The sequence below is a fragment of the Mizuhopecten yessoensis genome, unplaced genomic scaffold (genome assembly GCF_002113885.1).
Source record: "Mizuhopecten yessoensis strain PY_sf001 unplaced genomic scaffold, ASM211388v2 scaffold6719, whole genome shotgun sequence".
In the NCBI taxonomy this organism is placed as follows: Eukaryota; Metazoa; Mollusca; class Bivalvia; order Pectinida; family Pectinidae; genus Mizuhopecten; species Mizuhopecten yessoensis.
This window is the reverse complement of record NW_018406690.1, coordinates 143,420-162,217: the sequence shown is the minus strand read 5'-3', so window position 1 is coordinate 162,217 and position 18,798 is coordinate 143,420. Positions and strand designations below refer to the sequence as shown.

Here is an 18,798-nt window from a genome sequence, read left to right as displayed (position 1 = left end):
TTACTCTAAGTATGTTCAGAAATAAATTACACAGGATTTTATAGATACAATTGGACATCATACCTAAGATGGTCAAGATCACACAAGTTTATATAAAATATATAGAACATTTCCAACACTGAATGTCTTAATACATGTGCAAAACGGGAGCAACACAGGCTAACAATTCAAAAATATTCTATACTGATTACACTCAGTATGAACAAGTCAGTCACGTAAGCTGACAATGCTTATACTTCCTTAAAGACTAACTATACACAGTGTAAACAGGAGCCACACAAGCTAACAATGCTCAACACTTATACACAGACTAACTATGCACAGTGTAAACAAGAGCCACACAAGCTAACAATGCTCAACACTTGTACACAGACTATACGAAGCCAAACAAGCTTACAATGCTCAACACTTACACAATAAAACTAACTATACACAATGTCAATTGAAGTTGACAATGCTGAAGCAGATTCCCATAAATTTGGCATTGTAATAGTTACAATTGTTTGTAACTGGTTCTTATTATCAGTTTTTACACAGTTGAAACTTAGCCTGGAGTAATAAAAAGCCACAGACACGTACAGAAATGATGTTTACAAAACGCTTCTTGTTATTTTTTAAGCAAAATCTATATTACTTCCACTTGCTATTTTTATCCACCGACATTTCTACAAAAGCTGTTTATGTATCCACAGAATGAATGTTTGTTTTGAATCAGTTTGTATCGACTAGAAGCTCCAGTTTTGTGATGATAGGGAGGATGGTGATGCTAATGATATTGACAAGGATGACGATTTGATATTCTACTGTGTGTTTATCATACTGAATAAATAGGTTTGCTTATGTATTATATATATGCCATTTATCCAACGTTAAGTACAGCCATTCTTCTTCCGTTGAATATCCAATAAGTTGCACAACTTAGGAATGTATATAACTGTTATGACAATAAACTGTTAGCAACAAACTTATACACAAAATCTTATAAAACCGTTACTGTTAAGGTACAAACAGTATTGATATATATATATCATGCATTAGAATGGGCTACCAGTTTCTTATGAAGAATTTTCCAGCTGCATTTTATTACTAGCTTATCTCCCCCTAGTTTGAAAACTAGAATCTGACATTCAAGTGATTAAAAGTGTTTGAGGTTATTTTTTCTGAACACTTCAATATTCATGAGAAGGGGGCTAACCTATCCCTGCATCTGACCAGCCATTTTTTTTATCTAAAAGGTTAGCCCTTCAGTTTCTTATCTTCAATATAAACCATTCACCTTAAAATTTGTCTATATTTTGTCTAAATTACTCATACTTCATCTTAAATATTAGTCAAGTTTTAAATGTAAAACCATTATCCATTATTAAACAGTAGAGTTAGGTAATCTTATATAATTAACATAAGCTATAAGTTTGATGCAAACATATTTTTTTACTGAAACGTTAATAACGGCTTGTCTTAAACATCAGCTAAGTTTTAATATTGTTTATTAAACATATAGCCACGAATTAGGTAAAACAGTAGCATTTTCCTTCATCTTAATTAACTCATTCAACCCTAGAGACACATTTGAACCCTTCCAATTCAAAGGTTGGAATAGTTCATAATGAAATTTCAGGGGTGAATGAGTTAACATAAGTTCATAATGCTTGATGTTAAACAGGAATGCCCATTTTTACCCAAGTTTAATTAACATAAGTATAATGCTATATTTAGCCATGTTGTACTTATACCTGCATATACCTTCAATGTACAGCAGCATTAACAAGGCTTCACATGAAACATAAATCATTTATTATATTAAAGTGCAAAGGAGCCTGTTCTGTAAGTGGATGCTAATTCAGACATTGGCAGAAAGATGCTCCGACTTCTAGACAGCTTCCTATAGCACTGGCTACATACATATCACTGCCTTGAAATAGCTTATGATATCATGCAGGCTGCAGAATTTTGGACTGATACTCAACTTCACAGGTTGTAATTTGTTGCAGTATATATACATTAACTATAGAATGTACGCCGATCACGAACAATATGCAGGGGATGCTTATTAGTTACAAAACAAATTTCCTAGTACATGTACGCCTAATGGCCATAGTCTGTATGGGTACAGATGGTAATGATAGATTGAAGGGATAGACATTCAACTCATTTAAACATACCTAAGATGCCACAAGATACTGTATGCCTCCTGTGATCTAGAGATCCCTCCAAAGTGTTGGCACACTCTATAACACTGGATACCTCAGCACTGCACATCTACTCCAACGTAAGTGCAGCCACTGTTATTCCGTTGACCTCCACAATTCCGGATCTTTGCTTACAGAATGTATCTTAAGTTTCCTTACACTTTCTCTTTGTTGACATAAGAAACAAAGGTATATTCTTACTGACAGAAAAAATATAACATTGTTTCCTTCTCTTGCAGCAGATTATAATCCCTAGGTGTAAGGGAATACACTGACCAAGTCATTAGCACACTTTTGACCCTTGGGTCAGTCACATATGCTAGCTGACCATACGGCTACATACACTCATATATCCAGAGTTCACCTACTCCCAGGTAATGATGACCGATGTCCCGGTTGTCAATGTGTCAAAGATTCATCACTATAACAAGTCTGACCAGTACAAGACAGGCTAGTCTTAGTCTGATCAAGGTCAGTCTCCCAACCAATGGTTACTACTCAGGTCAGTCCAGCCAACAGATGTGTAGTACTGATAGGACCTAATGTAGTATGTCCGAGTCCAGTTTACTGGACATCACACGATTGGACAAACAGGTGAAGGGCAGCACCTGATGGGTTTAGTTGTCCCGACCAATGTGATTACTACATTGCATATGAGGCCCTATCAGTTCTATCTTGCCTATAGGTACACATTTGTCGGTTATCACGTATTGGTCCTTAGCCCATCTATGACGTACATACAGGCACTGCTTACTGCATTGTAGTATTTTCATGCCTGACAATCAAACGGCTCCATGAAAGATAACAAAACCTACACACATTACACCCGACAACCCAGCTAACGACCCATGTGTAATAGGCCCGTATGTGTAATAGCAGATCCCCACCACAGCATTGGGGTTACAATAGAGGGCCCATTGTTCTTACAGCAGGTTTAAATATCATACAGTGCATTATTACATTCAAATAGGTCACACAATTACTACATTGGCTGCTTACCACAAATCTTTTGTGCGGTTTTACAGATCAGGGTCACATCACGGCAGATAGATACAGGTCACACAATATTTACTTTTCAGGTGGATTCTCTGTATAATTCTCCTGTTAAAAGTTTTGTTTATTGATAGTTTTTACCATATAAGGGCCATTAAAAGACACTGAAGTACATTTCATGATTGCATAGTTCACAGGAGGCAACAGCAAAGTGCGTACATTTCATTAACAAGTTTGAAATACATTTAATAAAACCTTTGAAAGTTACCAAAAATAAATGATCCCTGAAAAAACCTGATGATGTAAAAAATTAAAACGTCCAAAATATAGAAAATAAATCACTGTAAAAAATGACACTAAAAACATTCAAAGTTTTCAGGTGGGATTCTGACACTGGGGGTACAGCATAACTATCAAAGCTGAAACAGTTACACATTAATGGTAAGCTTAAATTCATACTTGTATGTCAGTGAATTTGTTTTTTGAAAGGTTATTCAATATTTAGACAAGAAGATAATAACAATCACCATTTTTAAAAGGAAATTTATATTTGGATTTGATTTTTCTACAATCTTAATTAAAACTGAAATAGCCTTCAATTTCCACAAAACATTCTATTTTACTAATCTTCAAAATTACTTATTTACTTCATAATTTTCCTGTCTTTAGATATTTTATCAAGGCTACCTCAGTACTCCTATTATGTATCAAAATAATATGCAAAAACTGTCCAAACCATAAATATCTATATAATGTATTCAATTACCAAATTTTATACTTACTCTATGATTTATCACTTATAAAGAAACTCATACTCAAGATATGTAGTAGATGCACATTAAAGACATAAATGTACACTTTAAGGAGATAACTTTCTATTGGCCAAGGTTTTGGCTACAAACAACCAATACACATATTTGTGATACCGTTCTACACCGGTATAGTACAAGTACTGTGATGGAAATTTGATTTTTTTATCATGCACATTAAAGACATAAATGTATATACACTTTAAGGAAATAACTTTCTATTGGCCAAGGTTTTGGCTCCAAACAACCAATACACATATTTGTGATACCGTTCTACACCGGTATAGTACAAGTACTGTGATGGAAATTTGATTTTTTTATCATGCACATTAAAGACATAAATGTATATACACTTTAAGGAAATAACTTTCTATTGGCCAAGGTTTTGGCTCCAAACAACCAATACACATATTTGTGATACCGTTCTACACCGGTATAGTACAAGTACTGTGATGGAAATTTGATTTTTTTATCATGCACATTAAAGACATAAATGTATATACACTTTAAGGAAATAACTTTCTATTGGCCAAGGTTTTGGCTCCAAACAACCAATACACATATTTGTGATACCGTTCTACACCGGTATAGTACAAGTACTGTGATGGAAATTTGATTTTTTTATCATGCACATTAAAGACATAAATGTATATACACTTTAAGGAAATAACTTTCTATTGGCCAAGGTTTTGGCTCCAAACAACCAATACACATATTTGTGATACCGTTCTACACCGGTATAGTACAAGTACTGTGATGGAAATTTGATTTTTTTATCATGCACATTAAAGACATAAATGTATATACACTTTAAGGAAATAACTTTCTATTGGCCAAGGTTTTGGCTCCAAACAACCAATACACATATTTGTGATACCGTTCTACACCGGTATAGTACAAGTACTGTGATGGAAATTTGATTTTTTTTTTTAATTGTAATTAATAACCTCAGTACATGTATGTACATAACAGTTGGCAGTCTATAGGGATATTCTTAACATCTGCTTGTCTTAAGACTGTTGAAATGAACATGTCAAGAATGCACCCCAGAACAATGTGAAGGTTGACAGACTGGAATATTAATACTGTACATCAGATAATGTAGCCGAACACAAACCTGGTGAAACAGTGCTGGAGCAGTTAAAATATTGGTTAGTCACCTACTTTTGGTGCATGACATTTCACCATCCCAAAATCTGTTTATCAAATTAATCAACTCCAGATAGGCCCACAACAAAACATTTTTAATGATTGGTGTCAGAGGTCAAAACATAAGTCGCAATTATCTACTTTTGATAAAAAGAAAAACACTCAGAAATCCAAAAATGAACTTCATACATGTATTAAATTTGTTGACTCCAGGTGAAAAGGTATAGGCCGATACAGAAAATGATTTTAGGATGGAATGCAGATGGTGTGCAACTAAAAGTTTAGTTAACATATTTCTAAACAATTTCTTCAGGTTGGTCAGTTTGAATAGTAGAACCTTTTCTAATAAAGGTTAAGTTCCCTTCAGTAGTATTGGTGGTTCATAAAGTATATTAACTTGAAGTTATGTAACAAGAGGTCAAGTATGCATACCTCTATGAAATATAGTAGACAGCAAAAGTTCAAAATTCCATAAAGTGATTTTGTATATTCAAGTTTTTCAAGAAGTTTCCTGATATCTTTTAATTAAAAAGTTAATTTAGTACAGGTTTATTTCCAAACGTAAATATAGCCTTTGCATTTTAATACATTTACCAAGAAAATCATAACTAGAACTGTAAGCCAAAGGCTAACTAATACCCCCGCTCCTATATAAACCAGAACTGTGTGCTAATTAAAAGCTTACTTATGCAAAGCCATATAGTCTCCCACCAGTAATGATTTATGATAATCACTATTTTATTAAGATCAAAAAAAATAAACAAGTATTTCGCACAAAGGAGCATAACTCCATCAAAAAGGGTTGAAATTCCAAATTAAAATGCCAGTCCGCAACAACATAAGATACCGATCATTCATGTAAAGTTCCAATGAAATCCACCTGTTAGTTAAGGAGGAGTTGCACGGACAAGTATTTTGCATAAAGGGGCATAACTCCAACAAAAAGGATCGAAATCCCAAATTAAAATGCCGGTGCACAACTACATAAGATACGGATCATTCATGCAAAGTTTCAATGAAATCCACATGTTAATTAAGGAGGAGTCTTCCGGACAAGTATTTTGCAAAAAGGGGCATAACCCCATCAAAAAGGGTTGAAATCCCAAATTAAAATGCTGATGCACAACTACATAAGATACCGATCATTCATGCAAAGTTTCAATGAAATCCACCTGTTAATTAAGGAGGAGTTTTCCAGACAAGTTACTGCAGACGACATCCAGACATCCAGACAGACAGACATCCAGACGGTGATTCCAGTATACCCCCCTAACTTCGTTGCGGGGGTATAATAATAATTTGGTATGTTATAGTCTAATTGTTTTACAGCTATATACAAATGCACTAGCTGTTCAGAGTATACATATTTGTTGTAAAAACATGAATGTAAAATAAAAGTCTGTCGATAAAGAATAGTCAGTTGTCTGGTAAATTGTGCCAAATGTTTGCCTTACCTGCGTGTACCTAGATGTCAATATCATGTATCCAACGGGTAGAAATAATTATGTGACATTAACTCTGACTGAGTTCCCTTGGCCAATGACTTGTATAACGATTGCTTGATAGGGATAAAGGGATATTATTGACTACAATCGGCTCCCATCAGGACAATTAGCACCTTGTTCGGTAGGAGATCACCAGTAAAGGAGAAACAGGCAGGTGAAAATATGATAATTAGTACCTATACCTATAGATATTGTATAAGTCTGGCTTATTGTTATCAGAACAGTTCAATGTGTTTGGCTTTATGAAGGTTTTAGATATGGGTAACACAAGGAATGGTATTGGTGGTTTTTTTCCAATATATAAATGTAACAGGTCAATTGTCAAGTGTGTGACCTTTTAAGGGGTCAAAGTTCAATAAGGAAAATTAGGACACTGACCTGAAACAATTTTCTTAAACTCTACCAAGCTAATTTCAAACTGCTAGGTACAAATGTTCTTGCAAACAATCATCAAGAAGTGTATTTCTTTTCTAGATAGAATCAAAATCCAAGATGGCCACCATGGCTTCTAACTTACAGCTTACACGGGAAGGTCTGTAACTTTTGTACCTTAGAAATGCTTTAGTGGTTATCATTCAATTTAATAGCAATAATATGTATCAAATATGGCTTTTGAAATTCTATATCAGCCAAATTGCAGTTACATTTGAACATGGAAATCCCAGCAATTTATCCTGATTCAGATACAATCATACATACCAAGCATTCTGACGTAGATGGCATTCTTGTCTTTTCTATCAAAGGAAATCCCTCCTCGTCTCTGAAACAGAAAATAAATACACATGTAAAACACTGCATAACATTATCTTAGTACTAAATTAACAGCTGTACCGAAGGGAAAACCTGACTGTAATAAACAACTTGAAAATGTTATAATATTGCAAGTTTCAATGCCAGGTTATTGCATTCTGTAAACACAATACAGTAATATAGCAGGTCACCACACCTGTATAGGTACAACTCTAACACGGTAAAATAGCAGGTCACCACACCTGTATAGATACAACTCTAACGCAGTAATATAGCAGGTCACCACACCTGTATGGGTACAACTCTAACACAGTAATATAGAAAGTCACCACACCTGTATAGGTACAACTCTAACACGGTAAAATAGCAGGTCACCACACCTGTATAGATACAACGCTAACACAGTAATATAGCAGGTCACCATACCTGTATAGGTACAACTCTAACACAGTAAAATAGCAGGTCACCACACCTGTATAGATACAACGCTAACACAGTAATATAGCAGGTCTCCATACCTGTATAGGTACAACTCTAACACAGTAGTATACCAGGTCACCACACCTGTATAGAGATAACTCTAACACAGTAATATAGCAGGTCACCACACCTGTATGGGTACAACTCTAACACAGTAATATAGAAAGTCACCACACCTGTATAGGTACAACTCTAACACGGTAAAATAGCAGGTCACCACACCTGTATAGATACAACGCTAACGCAGTAATATAGCAGGTCACCACACCTGTATAAGTATAACTCTAACATAGTAATATAGCAGGCCACCACACCTGTATAGATACAACTCTAACGCAGTAATATAGCAGGTCACCACACCTGTATAGATACAACGCTAACACAGTAATATAGCAGGTCTCCATACCTGTATAGATACAACTCTAACACAGTAATAGAGCAGGTCTCCATACCTGTATAGATACAACTCTAACACAGTAATAGAGCAGGTCACCATTCCTGTATAGATACAACTCTAACACAGTAATATAGCAGGTCACCACACCTGTATAGGTACAACTCTAACACAGTAGTATACCAGATCACTACACCTGTGTAGGTACAACTCTAACAGTAATATAGCAGGTCACCACACCTGTATAGGTACAACTCTAACACAGTAATATAGCAGGTCACCACACCTGTATAGGTACAACTCTAACACAGTAGTATACCAGGTCTCAACACCTGTATAGATACAACTCTAACACAGTAATATACCAGGTCTCCACACCTGTATAGGTACAACTCTAACACAGTAATAAAGCAGTTCACCACACCTGTATAGATACAACTCTAACGCAGTAATAAAGCAGGTCTCCACACCTGTATAGATACAACTCTAACGCAGTAATAAAGCAGGTCACCACACCTGTATAGGTACAACTCTAACACAGTAGTATACCAGGTCTCAACACCTGTATAGATACAACTCTAACACAGTAATATAGCAGATCACCACACCTGTATAGGTACAACTCTAACACAGTAATAAAGCAGGTCAACACACCTGTATAGGTACAACTCTAACACAGTAGTATACCTGGTCACCACACCTGTATAGGTACAACTCTAACACAGTAATGTAGCAGGTCACCACACCTGTATAGATACAACTCTAACACAATAATATAGCAGGTCTCCACACCTGTATAGGTACAACTATCACACAGTAATATAGCAGGTCACCAAACCTGTATAGATACAACTCTAACACAGTAATAAAGCAGGTCACCACACCTGTATAGATACAACTCTAACACAGTAATATACCAGCTCTCCACACCTGTATAGGTACAACTATCACACAGTAATATAGCAGGTCACCACACCTGTAATATAGCAGGTCTCCATACCTGTATAGATACAACTCTAACACAGTAATATAGCAGGTCTCCACACCTGTATAGATACAACTCTAACACAGTAATATACCAGGTCTCCACACCTGTATAGGTACAACTATCACACAGTAATATAGCAGGTCACCACACCTGTATAGGTACACATATAACACAGTAATATAGCATGTCTCCACACCTGTATAGGTACAACTTTACTACTCACATTTTGCTAAGGACCACCTATATTTTGAAAAAAACAATTCAAAATATTAGAAAGGATATTATATTTTCGTTCCGTAATGTTCTGGGCGAATATGTGGGTGTGTTCAATCAAACATAAAAGCGTGTGCACGCTTTTCCACGTGTACACCCATTTCAAAAGCTAAGCTAGGCTAAGTAAGACGTTGTTCAATTTGTTAAGGAAATCAATTTGATGAATATTCTTTGCATGTTTTTGTTTTAATAATTTAATATGGCACAAAAACGAACCAGACAACGGTTAAATGACGGTGAAACGAATAGGGGCATCGGAATGCTGCAAGCTAGCATGTCTCAATGTCAGGTTGCAGCAGACCTTGGGGTGTCTCAAAGTCTGGTGGCAAGAATGTGGAATCGTTTCCAAACTAACAAAAACCCTTCCAGATGTCATGTTGAAGGTCGTTCTAGGGCTACAAAGCAGCGCCAAGACCGATTTTTGCTCAAACAGGCACGGCGTCACAGGTTCCAGACTGCCACAGCTTTACGAAATGACCTCCAAAATGTTTCTGGTACCCAGGTAGCCACTCAGACAGTTAGGAACCGTCTTCATGACGCTGGTTTAAGGTCACTTAACCAGCAATACGAGTTCCCGTAACTGCCCGCCATGTTCGGGACCGATTAGATTGGGCCCAAGCTCACAGCACTTGGGACTCTACAGGAATGGGAACCGGTTCTTTTTACTGACGAGTCCAGATTCTTTCTCGACTTAACCAACAGGCGCGTTAGAGTATAGAGACAACCTGGGGAGAGGTACCAGGCAGGTAATGTTGTGGAACATGACCGATATTGGGGAGCTTCAGTAATGGTGTGGGGAGACATAAACCTTCTTGGGAAAACTGACCTCCATGCCTTCCATAATGGTACCGTTCGGCCCAGATGGACTGCGATGATATCCTTGATGCCTATGTCAGACCCTACGCTGGTGCTATGGGCCCTGACTTCATCCTTATGGACGATAATGCTAGGCCACATAGAGCAAGGGTGACTGAGCAGTATCTACAGCAAGAGACTATTCAACGAATAGATTGGCCAATTTGCTCCCCGGATCTAAATCCCATTGAGCATGTGTGGGACATGCTGCAGACAGCTCTTTCTGCCAGAATTGTTCAGCCAAGAACGCTTCAGGAGCTGGGATCAGCTTTGGTAGCTGAGTGGAATGCTATATATCCCACAAAAACGGATACGCGATCTCATTTGGGGCATGCGCAGACATCGTGAAGCTGTAATTGATGGTCATGGGCGTCACACTCGATACTAAAACAGTTTGTTTATTTAGGATGAGTTTTGTTCAAGTTAAGTGTTTTAGCGAATACCTTGCTGTTACCAATTTTAAAGGAAACCCTTTTCCTGTGGTTCATTTTCCGACTGTAATTACGATTTTTGGAATCTTTGCATGCTGATGAATTAAAAGAGCAATCAATTTTTCAAAAAAAATCTCAGTATAAACCAAATAAATATTTATTTCCACATATGCCCAAAAATAAAAGTGATTCTTAGCGAAATGTGAGTAGAATATTAACTGCATATAAACTTGAGCACATGAGGTTTACCGTTTAACATTATAAGCATATCTTTTTTCTTCTGTTTTCAATCGAAATTAAAATTACAAAATGTTGGCATCTCAGATCACTGACAAGGTAGCTCAGCGATTCAGAGATATAGTATAACACTGAAGTTGATGGCTTAGAAGCCCTGCTAAAGTTTTACTCTCAGATCTGTCAGTGTTGTTCATATTTTTCATCTTAATCATTTTTTCATAAAAGTCCTACAAGATATGGTTTTCTTTTCAGAAATGATTTATCAAATCTGGAAAAAAACGTTTTCAATGCAGATATTATATCTTTACAGTAATATTGCTTTCCAAAATTTATTATTAGTCCTAACAAATTATCACTTTCCAGATTTATTTCATCAATCCCAGATGAAATAGAAACTCACATAGGTGTCAACCCCTGAAACCTTCAATGAGGGAGATCTCTGTCATTCCATGCCTCAAAAGAGGGGTAAAGTGCATGAAATTCTTGGGAGTGTTTTTTTGTCCATGGATGAAGTCTTCACCATGCAAATCTTACATTGAAATTGATAATGACTGCAAGGTGCCTTTTGAAATGTATCAAAAATAAACTAGAGATTTGTTTTTGTATTGAGAATGTATGTCTCCCCTGATTTGTTTTTGTATTGAGAATGTATGTCTCCCCTGTAACAGTTTAAAAGTTACGGCCCGGACAAGATATTCCTGAGAAATTTGCACATATTTGACCTTTGACCTTGAAGTCAAGAAACTGACCGCAAATGATGCTTGGATAGAGTTTACAATGCCATCATTTACTTGCATACAAAGTGTAAGCAAAATTAGATACAGTGAGGGACTCTAGGCATCTCCTTTGCATCCACCTTTAAATGTTTGAAACTATCAGACTTTTTTTACCGTTGATCTTGAGGCAAAGGCCACAGCGACCTAATGACATTGCCTTGTACATTATCTGTAGATGATGCAGTTATACTTCAGGTTTCATCAAAATATCTTCAATGGTTTAAAAGCTACAGCCCCGACAAAATGTTCCTGAATAAATTTGCACATATTTGACCTTTGACCTTTGGGTCAAGATCACAATGACTAAATGACAATGCACTGCACATTGCCTATATATATGTAATATGTTTACCCATTCCGCCCCTTAGTGAATGTTAAAATGGGGTCATAAAGATGACTTTGTTGGTGGTCCCCTTTCACTCTTGGATGGAATACATAGTACCCAGCCATCTGATTGCCTGCAGTATTAAAGTGCTATTTAGACAAACTAGGTCTTGATATTATTCTGACAGTTATTTTTTCTGACTCGGCACATTAAGGCTTAGTGACTTGTTTTTTCAACAGTTTAGATTCAAGACACCGGTCATTTGCACTCTTTCGAAAGCTCGCAAAATTACTGTTCTATTACTGTATCTATTCAAAACAAACTTTGCACTTATTATTCACACCAAAATGATGAATTCCATTCCGAAAAAACTGTGTAGATTTCACTACTGATTTCTGATTGGTCGAATTAGTGATGTGCCATCTGCAACACACATTGTAATAATGGAGTCCGCTCAATATTTTACATTTTTACACATATTTGTGAATGTTTACTTCAATAGTTACATTGTCAATATTTTCATATTTAGTATAGCTTATTTAAGATAAGTCTAGATCTATGTCATAATAGTCTTGCCCACTATTTCATTGACTATGCATTTCCGTATGCTGTAGGCGTGGCCTAGAGTTGTCAATCAAAATGACTTGAGTGGTGCACTATGCCTCCTGGCATATATAATAGCTACAAAATAACACAAATTAACCTTTACTTACATCATGATTCATTAAGGTGAATAGGACCCCATAGACAAGGTGGAAATATTGGGCGATCCGGAGATCATGAGGTATAACAAGCTGATGTATTGCTCATACAATATCTCCATCAGAATATCTCGTAATTGAGAAAATGCCAAATGTCTATATTATCATTAATTAAAGTAAACCATCAGATGCTGAAAGTAACACTTTCACTGTATTGTGGCGATACTTAATGTTTCATCAAAATCTTCTGGCTTTTAAAAGGTTCAATGCATATATTGCTAAAAAACATAATGATTAAAATTTATTTCTTGCATCAGGACTTAACGTACCTCCCGATTGCGGATTATTTTATATGCGAGTCATTTTCGGCGTGCTGTTGATACTGTCCACAAAAATATTTCCCATCATTCACAAATTACACTGTGGACAATAGGAATATATGGACCGGACAATATATATATACAGGTATGTGTAGTTTTGTGTACAGGTGGGTAACAGGTATGTGTAGTTCTGTGTACAGGTGGGTAACAGGTATGTGTAGTTTTGTGTACAGGTGGGTAACAAATTAACACTCTGACGAAGGTCAGGTGTTCCCAACATGTGGAACTAGATACACTATACGACAGGATAAGAAAATGAAAGGGAAATAGGTACAACAGATATTGGAAGGAACAATTATATATATATATATATGCATTCTATGTACACTATGTACATCCACAGTTCGCACTGCAGTGATAAGGGCAGTGTGCATATGGACAAATGAATTGAGTAACAAATCCTGTTTCAAGACAAGATGAATGCTTTACATGTAAATGACAGCAACCGTGACATTTTTTATTATACCATTATGCAACAAAACAGCACACATTATCACTCCTGATTTCTTCAACACATGTTACTTAGATTTAATTTATTATCGAGGGTAATGCCAGACTTACTAGTTCATCCTCGGTCGATTCATAGACAATTTGGGCATTGCCTTGCACCACCCTCCACTCGCGAGAATGTCCCTTACACTGACGGTAACAGAAACAAGACATGAAGGGCATCATATTGAATTTGTGGTGCCGAGGATCAGATTGGTGATTGTGTCTCAGATCCCACCACTACACACAGATAGAATATTACACATCCTTTAGTGAATGTTACTTAACATTTGACTCAGCACTGATCCTTCTAGCATTCCAATCAACTTTGTTTACAGCATATTAATCCCCAGATCTGGCGAGCTGAGTCGCTCCACATCCATGCTGAAGCCTGGTCACTGGTGATTGTCTTTGATCCCTGTCATGTCTGACTCTACTTCATCAACATAAAAGCCTCTCCGACCCTACACACTGCTTCAGTCATTGCCGTGAAATTGCAGCACAATTTGCCTGGATGGTGTAAATTCCATTCATATGATTGGGATTACTGAGGTAAGGACAGCAGCAAGTGAATACAGCCGCAAGTGTAGCTGGTGCGTGTGGTATGTGTGATCAGTGCGGCGTCTCTCACTGATCACTCTACCAGATACACACAGCATTCCACACCTATCCAACATTATAAAACAAGCTTTTTTTCTCTCCTCCGTTTCAGATTCTCTTTATGGGCCATAAAGAGATGTTATGTTCTGATGAAACTTATGATACAGAAAACAATAAATATTATTTAACAGCAAAAATCTAATGACATTTGATACATCCAATATGTAACACCAGCAAAGATGCTTTCCGTGGTGAAATCAATTTTTACATTATAATATACTAGTAGTTACAGCAGATTTTTTCATTGAGCCAGGTAATAGATACATAATGTGCACGAGTGATGTATCGGATATATCACACGAGTCCGTCAGGACGAGTGTGATATATCCCGCCACTTTCTGACCCATCCTGCCACAGTATTCATTCCAATGACCGCCAAGGTTTTTGTCACCCACGTGTCAAGGGGCGGCGCTATACAGCTGATCAGGATCTGTCAAGTAATCACTTTGATATTTTCCCGCCACTTTCTGACCCATCCTGCCACAGTATTCATTTCTGTCTCAGGTGTTAATGATGGCGGATCAGGCATGGCATGACGTCCCCGGTGTTTATATGATATTTACACAGAATATCTACAGACTGTTGGAGAGGGTCCATTTTACATGAGACCCCTTGCCGGTTGGAAATTTGGAACACAGCCGATTGGAGTAAATAAACTGAATGCAATTGTGAAAAACAACGGAAAGAGAACATGCGCCACATCTCTTTACCAAGCCGGTAAGTCTGAAATTAAAGTGTGTCTAAACATAATTGTGAATCGCGAAAATATTAGCGTGTGTATATGTTTTTTCATAATCTGTAAAATAGAATACATGTTCTTTTTCGTATGTGAAAATAACTTTCGATGTCCATAAATAACATAAATCCTAAATAATCCATAAACACGATATTTGAAGTTAAATTACAGACGCGTTATTTATTTTGTTTATATTCTCCCATTTATGATAAGGTATTTACTTTTTCCGCAATGCATGTGTATATATATATATTTTTTAAATACAATGTAGTGATGAAACAAATATTAATTTTTATGTGATTTGTTTTTAATTTGACTTTAATGTTATACGCATAATGTTATACGCATTGACATTAACCTAAACGTTACACGATAAAAATGTCCATTTATTTTCTACCTTCATTAGGTTTTGATGAACAGTTGATTATGGAAAGGACTGGACACCGCAGTACCGCTGTCCGTGCCTACAAGAGACCGTCCGAGGCGCAACAGGTGGAAATAAGCGGGGCTTTAGAGTGTGGGAAAAGTGCGAACAAGAAGGTCAAGACCGAAACACAAGAAAACAAAAAAAGTGTAACGTAGCGTGAAAAATATAATACCAACACATTATTGGTGCTTGATAGAGAAATACTGTTTTTTACACTTACGGTGTCTAAATTTAATTAAATTTTTTTGCAAAGTTTTTCGTGTCTTTGTTGATTTGTCACGCCCACATTAAAATGGGCACCGCCTCCAGACTGTGGCATGGACCAATCAGACAAGCCATGTGATATTTCAGATAGCACATATGTGATATCTGAAATAACGCACGGTATGCAATATATCGTCAAGAAAAGATCAAAGAAAAACTAAGGCGTCATTGGATAAAATAAGGTTATTGACTAACTGAATAAATTATCATTTTCAAATAAAGCATCGTTGCATCATTGTCTGATGAACCTTTTTGATGTTAGGAAATTCTACCCACACATTCTTCAGCTTAATAAAGTAACCAAGTTTCCCAGAAAATGCATCAGATTTGTTTTCTCAATCAATAATGTAAATGCTGTTATTGACTGTTCATCAGTGTAGTTTGGGGGGAAGGAATGTAGTCAGTGTATTGATGCCAAGCCATGCTGGATAACTCGTAGGCTGGTGACAAGGCTAAATAGCTGGACAGCCACCACTAAGCCAGCCTGCTGCTCGGCAATCTCCCTCAATTCCTATTTATCCATTCACAATGAATTGACCACACATGTACAAGGTTACGATGATTAGCAGTCTGTGTCAGATCACTGCCCCGGAATACACAGACAAACCCATAACTGATAGATCATTGCACACCATTATCTCGTATAATTTGTGACCATCATATATACATTATGGAATTTCATTTAATTACATTGTGATCGGAAGGTTAATTTTCACAAAGTCGTAATTTTTACCAATAACGTGTAGAGAACTTACTCTATAATTATATAAATGACTGATTTATACATCCATACTGTTCAAGCACATAATGATTTCAATATTAATTTTTCTTTTATTTGAACCAGGTAATTACATTTACATGGCAATACGAGCATTAACAAACGAGAGGTTTATAATTTACAATATTATTTAAAACATAAACTGTATGAAGAATCATATATCATGAATATCACAGGGATTATATAATTACCTACACTAAAAATTTACTTCTTTTAATTCTTAAATTGTTCTTTGACAATTAAGAACCAGAACCATTTTCTCAATTCTGAGCATTTAAGAAAAACAAGAGATCCCAGAGGGATCTTGGCGCCCACCATTGTACCATCTTCATTACTTCTTTGTCAGTTCGATCTTTTCTCTTCTTTCCTCTATCTGTTTGATCGAGTCATGTTAACTGAAAATGCACCTTGAGGTAACTTTTGATCTAAACTTAATACTGATGTGTATGAAAGCCAACCTTCATAGTGAGTTTGTCATTTCACATATTTACTAGTACAGTACTTAATGTGAAAGAAATAGAATCGATCATTGCAATATGAGAAAGATCTGTTTAGTTCTTCCTTTAGCCATTTTGTTTTTCATGATCAGTCTCAAAATATTACATGCACAACACGAGGGATCAAGGGGAACCTACATATCAAATTTGAGAAAAATCCCTCAAGTTATTCCTGAGAAATAGTACTAACGAACCTTCAATGTCAAAAGTCGAAGATGGCTGCCGGTAGGTCATTTTGTTTAACTGATCAGTTTCAAAAGTAAACGTGAACAATAAAGGATCCCAAATGACATATTGGTGGCCCAAATAATTTTGGGAAGAAATATTTCCACAGCATTTAACGCAATGCTTCAGCACATTTAAATTACATATAACATGACAATCATTGTAATATGTAAAACAGAATAAAACATTATATTTTTAATTCTTCAACCCTAGTTAAAACCTGACATGCATGTTTCCCAAAGAAATACACAAAACTCGCACCTCAAAGAAGACATCCTGGCTCAAGTTTATATTTTATATAGAAAATCTGAAAAAAAATCGTCACATTTTCTAAATCACAGACAGTTCGTTTCAAATCGAAGTAAGGACAACTGAAAAAATGTCCTGCCCTCCAGTAAATGTGGAAGGAACTATAATTTCTTTTATTCATAAATCTTTCAACAGTCACCCAAACTATTTTTGTTGGGCCAGTGACTACCTCACTTTTGACAACTTTTGGTCATCCGAGCAAGACTTTAATCTCCATTGGCAAGTGGGAGACCGTCCATTTCAGGCACTGCTGTAACAACAAGGGGAAAACCTACATATAAAATTTGAGAAAGATCCCTACCATACTTCCTGAGAAATAGCGATAACAAACTTTCACTATCAAAATCCAAGATGGCTGCCCGTCGGCCATGTTGTTTATCCGATCAGTCTCAAAAGTTGCCTTGCACAGCTAAGGACCAAGGGAATCTATGTATAAAATTTGAGAAAGATCCCTCTAGCACTTCTTCAGAAATACCGATAACAAGAATTGTTTAAGGACGGACCACGGACGCAGGGTGTAGATCACCATCAGATGATGGTGGTCTAAAAATGAAGATATTACTGTAAGCCAAGAGCCAACTTTAATTATAGCCCCTGCTTATCCATACATATGTGTCCACCAGCCCTCACCCCTACCCCACCCCTACACAAAAACAAAATGTGAATGGCATGTTTGATAGACCCTACATACCATTACAATTAACATCCCAACAATTGGATAAGATATGAAATCTGTAGAGCAATATAACACCAACCTTTTATTTACAGCAATGGGGACTATATTTGTGATATCCCAGAGACATTTAATTGGCCCTAATGACCATATCTGTGTTGAAGGGTTGTTTATAATGTTATAATAATAATAACAGTGACCCAAGAAGGTGGAAAAGCAAGTCCTACAAGAGGTTATATTTGGGACAATCATCTGTTAATTTACTCATTCACCCCTGAAGACACATTTGAACTCCTCCAATTCCCGACTGTTGGAATAGTTCATTATGAAATTTCAGGGGTGAATGGGTTAGATATTGCAACCTGTTTACTGATGCTGGAGAGGGTGGGCTTATTACTAAATTAAGCACTGGATTATTGCAAGTAACATACACATCACAATATCATAATATACAGTATCATGAAATTAAGGACCCATATCACACTGCACTGTGTTTTTCCTGTAT

General features: G+C 36.4%; 1 protein-coding gene across 4 annotated transcripts in view; it reads right to left on the bottom strand.

Moving 5' to 3' along the window:
- LOC110452499 (high affinity cAMP-specific 3',5'-cyclic phosphodiesterase 7A-like) overlaps positions 1 to 18,798 on the bottom strand; it is a 63,632-nt gene that overhangs the window by 22,787 nt on the left and 22,047 nt on the right. For 2 of the 4 annotated variants that reach the window (XM_021501059.1, XM_021501063.1), the window contains exon 2: positions 7,345 to 7,405. In XM_021501059.1, coding sequence (XP_021356734.1) covers positions 7,345 to 7,405 — 61 coding nt within the window. Of the gene's footprint in view, positions 1 to 2,162; positions 3,028 to 7,344; positions 7,406 to 13,796; positions 14,000 to 18,798 lie in introns of those variants that run through there. The other 2 variants (XM_021501060.1, XM_021501061.1) reach the window with 2 other exon arrangements.